The sequence below is a fragment of the Quercus suber genome, unplaced genomic scaffold (genome assembly GCF_002906115.3).
Source record: "Quercus suber isolate HL8 unplaced genomic scaffold, Cork oak 2.0 scaffold_990, whole genome shotgun sequence".
NCBI classification, from domain to species: Eukaryota; Viridiplantae; Streptophyta; class Magnoliopsida; order Fagales; family Fagaceae; genus Quercus; species Quercus suber.
The window spans coordinates 13,019-26,844 of NW_027070405.1; the positions used below are offsets into that span (position 1 = coordinate 13,019).

At 32.5% G+C, this 13,826-nt stretch overlaps 2 protein-coding genes across 2 annotated transcripts; both read right to left on the reverse strand.

The window, feature by feature from the left end:
- Positions 1-620: 620 nt before the first annotated feature.
- LOC112010590 (aminopeptidase M1-like) lies at positions 621-4,108 on the reverse strand. The gene is made up of 10 exons (XM_024042935.2): positions 3,921-4,108; positions 3,486-3,768; positions 3,270-3,391; positions 3,094-3,191; positions 2,030-2,207; positions 1,836-1,950; positions 1,686-1,753; positions 1,497-1,571; positions 1,241-1,318; positions 621-1,073 (listed from the first exon to the last, which is right to left on the reverse strand). The coding sequence occupies exons 1-10, from the start codon at positions 3,996-3,998 to the stop codon at positions 888-890; spliced, it is 1,281 nt and encodes a 426-aa protein (XP_023898703.2). The 5' UTR covers positions 3,999-4,108; the 3' UTR covers positions 621-887.
- A 5,465-nt stretch (positions 4,109-9,573) lies between these two features.
- LOC111985222 (aminopeptidase M1-like) lies at positions 9,574-13,826 on the reverse strand. The gene is made up of 11 exons (XM_065768713.1): positions 13,760-13,826; positions 13,217-13,399; positions 12,782-13,064; positions 12,569-12,690; positions 12,393-12,490; positions 11,171-11,348; positions 10,974-11,088; positions 10,818-10,885; positions 10,647-10,721; positions 9,842-9,919; positions 9,574-9,630 (listed from the first exon to the last, which is right to left on the reverse strand). The coding sequence occupies exons 2-11, from the start codon at positions 13,292-13,294 to the stop codon at positions 9,574-9,576; spliced, it is 1,152 nt and encodes a 383-aa protein (XP_065624785.1). The 5' UTR covers positions 13,295-13,399; positions 13,760-13,826.

Below are 13,826 nucleotides of genomic sequence, written 5' to 3' on the forward strand. Positions count from 1 at the left end.
CATCTTTAGGTCATTCAAGACATATAGAGCACGGACTATTTGTAAGAAGCACTAAGAATAAATTCCAACTGCATATTACATTATTTACAAAAATAAATAATTGAATGTAAAATGTATTATGTTTCCTTAAAAATAAAAAAAATAACAAACTTATAAAATTTGAAACACTTTCAAATAACAAATATAGATTACCTAATTTAAAAAACCTAATATATTATGCCAACTATACTTTGTTAGAGAGTAATGACAGTGTTTTAAGGACCTATGACTAAGAAACTTAGACTAATTAGGTTATAATATGCAAATTTAAGCACAGCAGTGAATCTTAAATGATATCCATTGGTTTCCCTTCGACCTTGGATTTTAACTTTTAAGATGGGTTTATTTTCTTTAAAAAAAATAACTGACGAGTTTATTTTATATATATTTTTGAGAACTTGACGGTTTTATTTTAGTAGTAAACATGCTATCTCCTTCAATAGTGATACTTGTCAAAGAACTTATAACTTTTAGTAGCATTGTATGTTGTCTCTTATAAGGATAACCGGAGTTCAAATTCTCTCTCCTATATTGCTTGTGTTGTTGTAACTTGTAACTATCAAACTATTAATAAAAATAAGTAAATGAAATAATATGCAATTTGAACTTCTATGGATGGGGGTAAAATAAATTCATCCATACAGCTTTCATACACGCGAGATACAAGAAGAAGAAAAAAATGAAAAATAAAGGCAAAACCCTAATTAAGAACAGACTCCAGAAAATATTATTAAGAGTGCTGTTGTTCGGGAATCACTTGTTAGGGCATATTTGAATTTATCAAAACAAAGGAAATTTGATCCACTTGCTTTCTTGTAAAATGACAACAAGGCCAAATAAGGGGTTTCCTAGTACTTCCTGTGTGCCAACTCCTTCACGGCCTCAGCAAGATGTTTCTCATTTTGAACACTCTGAACCCAATCTGCATTGATGTGAATTCGTTCAATGCTCTGTTTCAGGGTTCTTGCAATAGAGGGCATACTGCGGCTTGCAAAATACTCCTCTATTTCCTTGGCCTTCTCGAATGACGCAAACTGGGGGAGTGGAAGAACCAAATGAGACAAAGGAAGCATTCGTAATAAATAATTAACTTCATTTGAATTTAAATTCAGCATAACATCTGTAATTGATACAAAGGGCACAAACTTGATACTAGAGAACTAACTACAGAAGAGATCAGAGGAGGGAGTGAGAGACCAACCGGAGAGACAATTGCACTAACAAAGCGAGTTATTAGAAATCCGGAACCCCAGGTTTTTGATATATGCTCCCAGTTATCCTGTGATTCGATCATATTTATAAGGGGAAAAAAAAAAAAAAAAATACATCAGATAACAAGCAGCTCATGTATGCCTTCGACTTTTAATAACAAGACTCCTAATTGTTTCAAGGACAATGTATCATGCAAATATTATGCAAACCGCAATGTGCTTTTTACATTACTGATCGAGTATTACCTTCAGCCATGTCCAAGCTGTTTCACGTCCTTCCCTACTTATAGCAAGTCCATAAACAGCATCTTGGCTACGAACCTGAATCAAGTGGAAAATGAAGTCCACATCAGTGTCCAGTGTTCCATTTGACTACAATTTATCAACTCAAATGAAATTTTTTTTAACCTCCACAATTATATTAAACCAAGATACCTCAGAAGACAATAAAAAGTTGAGAACTTCAAGAATTATGTTGGGGTCTGGAGAAGATGCTAATGAACCTACAAGCACAATAAGATTCATGGTTCTAATTCAGTAAAGAGAATCTGATGCTCAACATCTTAAATAATGATATGATATTACTTAGGATGCGTGTTTTCTCCTGGCTTAAATCAGTTTCTTTGTACAATCTCAGAAGAGATTCAAAAGCCAATTTGTTCGAGTTGCTGACCCTCCGCATTACAGCCACATATGCTGCCTGCAATCAAACCCACAATATAAATCAATAGCAATTGCAAATGGAGAAATACTAGTGGACCAATGCTTGTTTCACCAACCTTTCTTGTGTCAGGAGGGAGGAGTGGAGTGTTTTTGTCATCCAAGAATGCATGAAAACGCCTGCTTGCTTCATTTAGTGTCAGATCATGTCCAAACAAAGCAAGGGCATTCAAAACCTCTCCTCTCAACATTGCATCTAGATGGCTCTCACCTGTCTTAGGGTCCCAACCAAGCTTCCTGCAAAGAAATTCAAACATTAAAGGAAAAAAATAAATGGAGAAATAAATTAAAAAAGAAGCTAAAAGTTTTTGAGTGCTCATTAATTGGGTTAAAGACACACTGGGTTTCCATTAGCATGTAAGGTCTCATATAACTCATTGATGGTCTTCAATTTCCATGTCAAAGACCTCTTCTCACTAACTTTTCTGACATACTAGCAGCTTCTTTAGCAAGTATTATACAGATTATACTAGCAACTTCCAAGGTGACCACTAAGGTTCATTCAATATACTCAATAGTAAGCATGACAAATTTTTCCGGACTAAGCATACATAAGATATCCTAAAAATCAAAGATGAATATGCAAATACAATTTGCCTATTCAATATTGCAAGAAATATCTACATCCTAGATCTTAGGGAAAAACTTTGTAAAGTTATCCCTACAAAATTTATATAAGTTTTGTACATTTAGCTCTACAAAACTTGACAGTAAAATAAAGTAAACCTTAATCGATTGCTATTTTTTTCTTTGGATCTTTTTCTTCTTCCTTAAAGCTGTTTATATCCACATTTATAAATGTTAATATTTTCTGAGACATTAATAGATATCTCTAGACGCAATCAAGCATTAACTCCAACTGTTTGTTTGCTAATGGCAGCTTTATTTAAGAAAGAAATTTAAATCAGAAAATGTCTCACACACATATAAAAAGCTAGGAATATGTGGGCTGCCTTTTTGTGCACTACAGTACCTCAAATTACCTTATGGCTAATACTTATAGTCAATATCTCATTGGACTCTAAAAGGTCATGCTAAAAAAGCAGTCAACAGCACAACCCCACAGACTTATAGACAAGGACCACCATAGGAATTTCAATTATTTGTATGTAAAAATACTTACTCAGCAGAACACTGGAAAAGGCTAATAAAAAATTGTTTAACGTAATCCACTAAATCAGGGGTTGCATCAGCTGCAATTCTTACAATTTTATAACTTATCTGTGAACAAAGACACCAGAATTAGGATTAAGAACATAACTGAAATAAACATAAATGAGGTAAGATGGTGAACATTACACTAATCAAATTAGACAGCACAGTATATTCAACTTCCTCCCGGTAAGCACCCATCAAGGTTAGCAATGAGGTCAAAGACTGCTGGCGAGCCATACAAAGGGCAAATGAATCATCCAGAATGCCTGTTAAAGGAAGTTGTTGTTGTTAAGTGCTCTTTTCTAGCATCAATGGAAAAAAAGAAAAAAAGCAAGTACAATTACAAAATAGCCAATTTACCAAATCTGTCTGTTGCAGATAAGTAATTGTTCTCTATTGCATATCTAAGTCTAGCTGCAAGGTCCTCATCATATTTCACCCTATAGAAACCAGCCTGATCAACATTAAGTTTTATCCAAGCAGATGCTGAATTGCTTTTATCACTCAGGAATTCCTTGATATTAAGAGTTTCAGATTTTGTCTGCAGTAGAAAATTCTTGTGCGCATCATATGAGCCACAGCATAATGTTATAGGGACAATCCATTGCCCATCCCCATGGGAACCACTTGACAAAAATTGCGACTGCATTATTACAAACATTTGTCACAATTTAGAAACTTCTAAAACATATTATTAAGCGAAACTCATTACAAATTGAAACAGCTGAATACACACCTATGTTAAAGTTGTTATTTCAAGACAAAAATGGCTGAGAGAGAGCAGACACAACAAACCTGCTCAAACACCAATGTCTGATCTTTGATTTCCACAGAGACAACTGGGTATCCCTTTTGCTTTGTCCACGAATTCATTAGTTTGTTCACAGGCTCACCAGATCCCTCCTCAAGAGCAGCCCATAAGTCTTCTGTCTTGGCATTTGAGCAAGCATGTTGTTTTATATATGAAGCAAGTGACCTCTGATTACATACACAAATCAGGAAAAAAAAGGGGGGGGGGGGGGGGGGGGATATTGAAATTGGCTAATTCTTTGACAAAACGCACTTTACTTGTATTGGGTAAATTATTGTGTTTAATGCTTCAAGGAGCAAGGTTTCAAGATCAAGTGTTAAAATCCATGCAACTCCCAAGAATTAAGTGAAGAAGTGTTGGTATTAAAACTCGACAGCTAGCTCGACAGTTAGTATCTATCGAGATTTAAAAAGCTGTTGAAGTCTGATGCTCGACAGATATGCTATCTATCGAGGTTTTGAAAATTAGTTTTCCAGATTTGATTTCACTCCAATTCGTGAATAGATGTTTGGGCTTTCTTTTCTCACAAACCTAAACATATATAAGGATTTTTTTAAGGGTCGTTGCAACTGATGCAACTAAATGAAAAGGTTTTACACAAGCATATTGTAAACCGGAGACATATGCCCTAGTTCATCTTCTATTCAAGAAGTTGGTGGTTTGTACACTGTAGGGTTTGTAACCAAGCAACTTCATGATCTTCATCGTGTGATGGAACTGAAAAACTCTGCACAACATTCTTCTCAAGTTGGTGATTTAAGTCGCGTACTAAGATCCGCGCAATTAGTTAGTCACGTACTGGAAGCCATGCATTAAAAGGAAAGGTTTGTCACTACAGAACAATTCTAATTGGGTATTGGAGTAAAGGTTCAACTGTAGGTTGGTATAAGGTACTGGGATTCCTTTTACTTGTAACACTTGTTTTGATAATATGGATTCTCAGGAGTGGTGAACTTAAAATCACATGGTCGGGTTTTGCCGTGTAATTTTCCCCATTTGTAAACAATCCCATGTCATTTAATTTCTGCTGCATATTTAGTTATTTGATTGATTTGTTTGTGCTGCCATCAACTTGTATGTTAATCTGATTAATTAATCAACTTGGCCAATTAATTGATTAATTCATCACAAGGGGTCATACATTCTTGGCCTATCAAAAGTAATGAAATTTAATTACACAGTGAATGTATGAGTTCTTTCTACCTTATCAATAGTCTCAAATGTCAGTATCACTATGCATGAATTACTTGAATTATGTCTATCCTATTGTGCAAAACAGAATTGATTAAATGAAAAGCCTAAGGACCAAATTGTTAGTCACGGCTTCAAGCTAATATTTTTAAACCCCTGAATATAGTGCCAAATATTCTACTATGGGTATATATACTTTTGGTCCTCGATATTTAGGATATAAGTTTGATTTTGATCCTCCAAATTTAAAAAATTCAGATTTGATCCCTGAAGTTTCAAAAAAAAAAAAAAGTCCCCCCCCCATCAATGGGGTTGATTTGATTATGTTCCTCTAAACATGATATTTGTTATGTCTGGTTCGATTTGGTCCCTCAAAAATGGGATTCTTGGAATAATGCCAGTTTGTACCAAATTTCAAAGTTGAAAAGTATAATTAACCCTTTTATTATCTATCCAACGAAAACTTTACTACCATGGGCGTCACAAAATCAAACACTATATATTTGCATAGATCTTGAACTTAGAAGGTTTTTTCATGGCTAAATATCTTCAAAGGCATAAGAAAGAAAATTAAAGGGATAATGAAACATAGGAAAATCATTAGTTACTTTAGGAGTATAGGTAATTTGATACTCCAAACCAATAAATTAAGTTACGTAATACAAATTTTTTTTTTTCACCAGACTTTTTGAGTTTATGTCATATTTTTTTAATTATTCACTTGTTGAAGTTGTATTGATGTGGAGTAACAAGTCACCTATATTTTGGGGGTACTTAAATAAGTACTGTGAAATAGATGGACAATACTGGGCATACTTGGCATTTTGTACGTTTTAATCTCTCTTAGTCTTACTAGAGAATACTTAAGACAAAAGGGGAAAAATTGGGAGAATACATGGTGTTCCCTATAAATACCCTCCATTTAAATCTCGCCACATTGTATTTCCATCCAAACAATTAGAGAAGAATGTAACTGCTAGTGGTGCATTTAATTAATGAATCATTAATTCTTTGATCGTTCAACAGGTGCTCGGCGATCACACATATGTTGCCATTAGTATCTTCAAAGGCATATAAAGAAGAAAATAAAATGAATAACAAAGGTACTTAAGGAATATAGATGACGTGATATTCCAAACCAATACAATTAAGTTGCCGAATACAAAAAATATTTTTTTCACCAAATTTTTGTAAGCTTAAGTCATATTTTTGTTAGGGCTGTAAATAAAATACTATTTATTAGTAGCTCGGATTTGACTTGAGAAAAATCTTTTGTTTATTTACTTAGCAATTGAGCAAACTCTAACCTAAACTTAGGCTCAATGTGACAAGTCCAACTCCATGAACATGGGTAACTAACTCTCAATTCTTATGGGGCAAACTACATATTGTAGAGATTGTTTTTTTTTTTTTTTTTTAACTTTTTATAATTATAAATATCTATTGGAAAATATCAACTTGGATAAGGAAAAATTTAGAAAGAGAGAAAATAATTTAAAAATCGGTTGAACCACAAATAAGATCTCTTCATAATTTTATTATAGTAATATAAAAAATACAATGACAAATTTATATTAAAAAAAAAAAACAAAAGAACAAGAAAATTATAAAAAGAATTAGATATAAGAATGAAATAATACAGTAAAAAGATAACAATGAAATTAATTATAATGATGTTCAAAATATGTGTTATAAAAATTCTTGATTATATATAGAAAGACTACATAATTTTGTAAATAAATGTATCACTAACAAAATTTTATTGGCAATATTTGTTATAGTTGTTAAGCAAAAATGATTTTTTTTTTCAAAGTTAAAATTGAAAAAAAATCCTATTTAAGATTGATTATCTCACAAAAAGTTTTAGTGAATTAGTCATATTATCAATTAAAAATAAAATGTTAGTAAAACCTTAATTAGTAGTTTTGCAAAAAAGAAGAATGGATTTTAAATGAAAATATATATATAATTAAATAAATGATATTTAATTAACATTTAAATACTATAAAAAAAGTTTTTGAGTCAAATTTTATTAAGCCAATATAGTTCTTTTTTTTTTCTTTTTTTTTTTTATAATTTGAAAGGGTTAAAAAAAAAAAATTAACCATTTGTACGTATTGTTCTTGATTGACTAGGGTCTAAGATATTACAAACTGCTCTCGTAAGAAAAGAAAAAAATTTAGTAGTTTTATTATATATTGGAAAAGATATAATTAAGTAGTTTGTAAATAAACTCAAGCTTGTTTAACAAGAAAATCTCCAAGTCATATGCAGTTAGTCGCACAGTTGAAGTAAACAATGAGAGATAGCAATCGCACAAGCAATGCACCAATTTTGTTTTAGCTACAAGTCTACAACTACGAAGAATCAATTCTTGTGATATAAGATTGAAGTGCTTTTAGTAGTACAGACTCAGAAAAAAAATTATGCAAAACCTTGATTCCTTAAAATTCCATTATTCATTCCCCTTCCCTCACGTGAGCTACAAGTTCAGTTTCATCCAACACCTTAGATTTATATTGAGCTTTGCACCTGAGTGAGAATCAGAATGTTTCAAACCAGTTTTGTTGCCTTTTTTCAAACTAAACTGATTCTTTAATAATTTTGATAATAGAGGAGGAAAAGAAAATTGATACAGAGACCAGTATACAGAATATAAAATCAAATCATAATAAAGAATGGGAGAGAAAGGAAGCAAAATACAAAATAAAATTCTTCAAGACGAAAATTGGAATTTAGAAAAGAATGAGAAGAAAGAAAGAAAAGAATAGATTTCTTTCTTCATTCATATCAAGCTTAAGTTTCAATCACTTATCTGCTCCTATATTTAAGAAGCTTGGTCTGTCCTTACAAAGGTAACCTAAAATTCAGAAAACAATCCTGGTTAGAGGCTGCGAAAGCTCTGAAATTGATTCATAACATCTGACTTTATTATTTTCTATCTCTAAAATTTCCCAAAATGGCGTTCCTCCTCCTACCATTTGCAGCGGCTGCCATAGGCGGCATCATTGCGGTATGAAATTCATATTTCTTGTTATCAATTCAGTAGTATGAATAAAACCTGCTTTTTTTTATACTAGTTATCATATATATAAATATATATATATATATATATATATTTGGAGATAGTTACAATATGTTACTTACCTCGCAGTTCAAACCATTTACCTCCTAGTTTCCAAACACTTTGTGAATGGAAATATGCCAATTAAACTACAATGCTTTTGACAATAACACAACTTTCTTAAACCTTAGTTTCAAACATTAAGTTTTTTCATATACAAAGTCTAAAAGCTAACATATGAGTAATAATAAATTATCTCCTAACATATTTATTGAAACCTTTTACATAGTTCCTCATGCTATATTCATTGGCATCAGCATTTGACCATCTTGGTTGCTATTTTTAAAAAAAAAAGAACGACCATCTAGGATGATAGCGTGGATAAAGCTGTGCACTTAATATACAATGTAATTGTATATAGATTAATTATATTGATTTTACAATAACAGTCAGCAGCTTCGTTCTCAAAACTTTAGAAAGTTGGTTATAGATATTTAATAGATTAGTGAGGCTCAATTTATGTATTTTTTTTTCTTCATTCTAATTTATCAAAAGACATGTTCTATTTTTGGTTAAACATGCTTATAATATTAATTAGAAACAACCAGTCTATTACAAAAAAAAACTCAGCTTTATCATAATACGAAGTATGTTCACTATTGGGGGAAAAGGGGGGGGGTTAATTTCTTTAAAATCGCAAATCAAATTACAAATTAAATAAAAATTTAGGACTTGGCTTATCTCCAATAGTTTTTTTAACTTGACATCTTCTTTTATTTAATGAAAAACTGTCACATCACCTACTAACTAAACAAAATGTGGAGATTAAAATCCACCACCACATCATTCTATCTCAACAAGAAACTAACTAAATATCCAATTAAGAAAAATACTGGAGGTAAGCCAAACCCAAAAATTTATTCAGCCCCCCAAATTTTAGATTTGCTTTTTCAAAATTTAAAATTGGCCCTCAAATTTTTATACTGGTCCAATAAAAGTAAAACCCAACAAAATCAAAATTGATAATAATATAGGGTCCCATTAATGTATGCTCTTAAGGTACACATTAACTATCCATTTAAGAGAACTTTTTATGGAAAATTGAAAATGCTAACAAAAAAGCTAATCACTTTTTCATTTTCCCATAAAAAGTTTCCTAAAAGTGTTTATTAATGTATGCCCTAAGGGCACATGTTAGTAACCCAAATAATAATAATAATAATAATAATCAACCACCAAAAAAGTAAGAAAATTCTTACCTAGCCCATTCCTCAACCCGTGGCCCTCCAAATATTAACAAAACTCTAATTCTCCTTTAACAAATTCCAAATCACCTATATATATATATATAATATATCTTTTAGATTGCAAATGCAAATCCTCTATAACACCCCCCCCCCCTCCATCCCCAAAAAATTTGCCTTCTCAAACGAAGCAAACTGAGGCATAGATAGAACAGAACATGGAAAAAGAAAAAAAAATGATAAGTAATAACAATAACTAAATGTAATCGAATTCAACTATATATATATATCTGTTTTTTTTTTCCTAAACTTAACTTCTATGTATTTGTAATTGAGATACAAAGGACAAAAACTGATACTTGTGGAACTAACAACAGAAGAGAGAAAGAGGAAGTGAAAGGCAAACCGGGGAGACAATTGAGCTGACAAAACGATTTATTAGATATCTAGAACCCCAGGTTTTTGAAATATGCTCCCAGTTATCCTGCATTTCAATCACATGTAAAAGCAGAAAAAATGTAATAGACAACAAAGTGGAATGTACTCGTGATGAACATGGGAATAGAATAATAGGGTATTAGTGCCAAAGTATATCAAAACAAATTACCCTTTCATTCATGTATACATAAAGATTTTAGCGACAATAAGCTAGAGAAAGAATGGTTATAGACTAGCATCATGGAATTTCTGACCAAGATAAACTATAACTGTACTTGAGATTAAACTAGCAATTTTGATATAGATGTGGCTTCACTTGATATTTCTGACATAAAATCAGAGATATATTTCAGAATCTAAAGATCCTACAACTTCATCTACTCTAGAGCTCGGTTATCAGGTTTTGATCAATCCAATGGGATTCCACAAATACTTGAGCCTTTAATTTATTAAAAAAAAAAAAAAAAAAAAAAAAACAATTCAGACAACACTTGGGCTTAGAGATCGTATAGGTTCAATGGCATCTCTTCTTGTCTTCTTTGAAGCCAGCAAAAGCTCGAAGGTCTACCAGTTACTTTCTTTAAAATAAAAAATTATATACTATTTATTCCTTTGTATTCCTCAAATCCACATGTCAAATCTTAGATCAGTCTTTAAATTGTTTAAGGACAATTTTCATCAATGTAAAACATGGATATTGTGCATGCACATGATCGTCTGAATTTCTTCACTGCAATGTGCCTCTGCATTTTACTTTACAAATGGAGTATTACCTTCAGCCATGTCCAAGCTATTTCGCGTCCTTCCCTACTAACAGCAAGTCCAAGAACAGCATCTTGGGTACAAACCTAGATCAAATGGGAAATAAAGCCAGCATCAACATCCCCAGCTCCATCGGACAATATTTATCAACTTGTACGGAAAAACCATTATCGCAATAATACCTCAGAAGACAACAAAAAGTTGAGAGCTTCAAGAATTATGCTGGGATCTGGAGAAGATGCTAGTGAACCTACAAGCACAAAAAGAGAAGTGTCTCCAACATACTAGAGAGATTCAAATAATGTTTTGCAATATTTCAAACAATGATATATAATTACTTAGGACACGTGTTTTCTCCTGGCTCAAATCAGTCTCTCTGTAAACTCTCAAAAGATTTTCAAACCCAAATCTGTTTGAGTTGCTGACTCTCCGCATGACAGCCACATATGCTGCCTGCAACCATAACCCATTAGAAAACTTGATAGGTATTGTAGATGGGTAAATACTAGTAATTGACCAATGCTTTTTTACCAACCTTTCTTATGTCAGGATGGAGGAGTGGCGTATTTCTGTCGTCCAAGAATGCATGAAAACGCCTACTTCCTTCTTTTAGTGCTGGATCATATCCAAACACAGCAAGGGCAGTCCAAACCTCACCTCTTAACATTGCATCTAGATGGCTCTCACCTTTCTTAGGTTCCCAACCAATCTTCCTGTCAACGAATTCAAACATTGAACAAAATAAATGGAAGATTTAAAAAAAGAAAAGGAGAAGAAGAAGAAGCTAATCTTGCCCAATATACACACACACATATTATTAATATTTCAATATTACAGCAATGGGGGAGGGAGATTTGAATCTTGGTTCTCCTCATAAAGGAGAGCAAACAATGCCACTGAGCATAAGACTCTTGGAATTGCTCAAAGTTTTTAACTGCTCATTATTTGGGTTAGTGATACAAACCGGGTTTCCATTAGCATGTAAGGTCTGATATAACTCACTGGTGGTCTGCAACCATCAAGTCAAAGATCCCTTCCCCTAAAGCTTTTTCTAACATCCTACATGCTTCCTCGGAAAGTTTTATACATAATATGCAACTTCAGACGTGAAGTCTAAGGTTTATTCAATATAATTATTAGTATGTATGACGATTTTAAGCTTGACTAATCATATATAGAATATCTCCAAATAAATGAAATAAATAGGCATATAAGTCAAATAATGCAAGAAATATCTATATCCTAGATCTTGAGGTAAAACTTTGTGAGTCTATCACAACAAATCATGAAAAGAGGAATCACAATGATCCTTAAGTGACTTTTTCTTCTTCCTTACAGCACACTTTTAACATTTTGAGACATTTACAGTTGCCCCCATGATTTAATGAAAAAAAAATACCTCTGTTTGCTATTGATTTGGTATTAGCACCTCTATTTAAGAAAGAAAAAGATAACTTAATTCAGAAAATGTCAGATATATATATTATCCATAGTAGCATATCAATCACCTATTAAAATTATAATTATTCATTATATAAAGAAATGATACACTCATGCTATAAATATGTGAAAACGTATTTTCAAACATTCTAGTACCTTAATAGTTAACAACTTACGGGTCTTTCTCAATCAAATGGAATAAAATCAACTTCAAAGATATCACTTATATCGAAAAAACAGTAGACAGTGCAACCAGAATGACTTATAAACAATGACCACCAAAGGAATTTCAATTATTTGTATGTAGGACAACTTACATTGCTGAACGCAGGAAAAGGGTAATAAAAAATTGTTTAATGCATTCCTGCAACTCGGGGTTTGCATCAGCTGCAATTCTTTCTACTTTATAACTTATCTGTGAATAGAGGGATTAGAATTAGGACTAATAGCACAACTGAAATCTACTAAGTCTTAAACAAGAGGTGAACGTTACATTGATTAAATTAGACAGCACGGTATATTCAAGTTCCCCACTATAAGCACCCATCAAGGTAAGCAATGAATTCAAAGGCTGCTGGCGAGCCATACAAAGGGCAAATGAATCATCCAGGATTCCTGTTAAAACAAAAATAGGTTGTGTTAAGTGCTCTATTCTACCATAAACACATACTATCATAAGATGTATGAGTACAAATATCAAAATTACCAAATCTGTCTGTTGCAGATAAGTATTTGTTCTCTATTGCATATCGGAGTTTAGCTGCAAGGTCCTCATCATATTTAACCCTATAGAAGCCAGTCTGATTGACATTAAGCTTTACCCAAGAAGATGCTAAATTGTTTCCGTCACTCGGGAGCTCTTTCATATCAAGAGTTTCAGACTTTGTTTGCAATAGAAAATTCTTGTGCACGTCATATGAGCCACGGCATAATGTTATTGGAACAATCCACTGCCCATCCCCAAGAGAACCACTTGCCAAAAATTGTGACTGCCATTATTATATTGATTTTTTAGAATTCAGTAAGTTCTCAAAATATCATGAAGTGACACTAATTACAAAATGAAACGACTCGGTATGCTTTAGGGTTAAGAAATGTTATTTTAGGAAAAAATGGGTGAAAGAGACCAGACACAAGAAACCTGCTCAAACACCAATTTCTGATCCTTGACTTTGACAGAGACAATTGGGTACCCCTTTTGCTTTGTCCATGAATTCATTAGCTGGTTCACAGGCTCACTGGATCCCTCCTCAAGTGCAGCCCATAAATCTTCTGTCTTCGCATTTGAGCAAGCAAATTTTTTTATATATGAAGCAAGTGACCTCTGATTTACAGATGAGAGAAAAAAAGATAATTAACTGACATACAATTGCATAAGAAATATTTTACTAATGAGAAAAAAATTGACTAGCTGAGCTTCTTAATCCTACGAAAATATTTGAACAATTATATCATATATTGAAGGAGATGATTATTCGCTGAAGATGGACCATATAAGAATGAACCGTAATTGCAATCATTTTAGTAATACATGGCAGCCAAGAAAGAATCTGGAAGCTAATCAAGCTGAAGGCAATTTTACCAGATATCGAGTAGATAAACTTTCTAAGAGTATTTCTTATCTAGATGAGTATCACCATTGTTACTATATATAAAAAGAAATGAGCACTTTGCGAAATAGTACTTATATAGCAATCATCACGATAATGGTTTCTTCCTAAACTTGCTACTAGAAGGTTACTATTGCTCTT

Excerpts from the sequence above, each read along its gene's own strand:
- LOC111985222 (XM_065768713.1), bottom strand. The coding sequence starts at position 13,294 with ATGAATTCATGGACAAAGCAAAAGGGGTACCCAATTGTCTCTGTCAAA. Across the intron at positions 10,886-10,973 it reads GGAGAAAACACGTGTCCTAA|GTTCACTAGCATCTTCTCCA; the intron begins GTAATTATATAT and ends TTGTGCTTGTAG. Across the intron at positions 9,631-9,841 it reads TCAGCTCAATTGTCTCCCCG|TTTGCTTCGTTTGAGAAGGC; the intron begins GTTTGCCTTTCA and ends TCTATGCCTCAG.
- LOC112010590 (XM_024042935.2), bottom strand. The coding sequence starts at position 3,998 with ATGAATTCGTGGACAAAGCAAAAGGGATACCCAGTTGTCTCTGTGGAA. Across the intron at positions 1,754-1,835 it reads GGAGAAAACACGCATCCTAA|GTTCATTAGCATCTTCTCCA; the intron begins GTAATATCATAT and ends TTGTGCTTGTAG. Across the intron at positions 1,572-1,685 it reads ACTTTTTATTGTCTTCTGAG|GTTCGTAGCCAAGATGCTGT; the intron begins GTATCTTGGTTT and ends CACTTGATTCAG.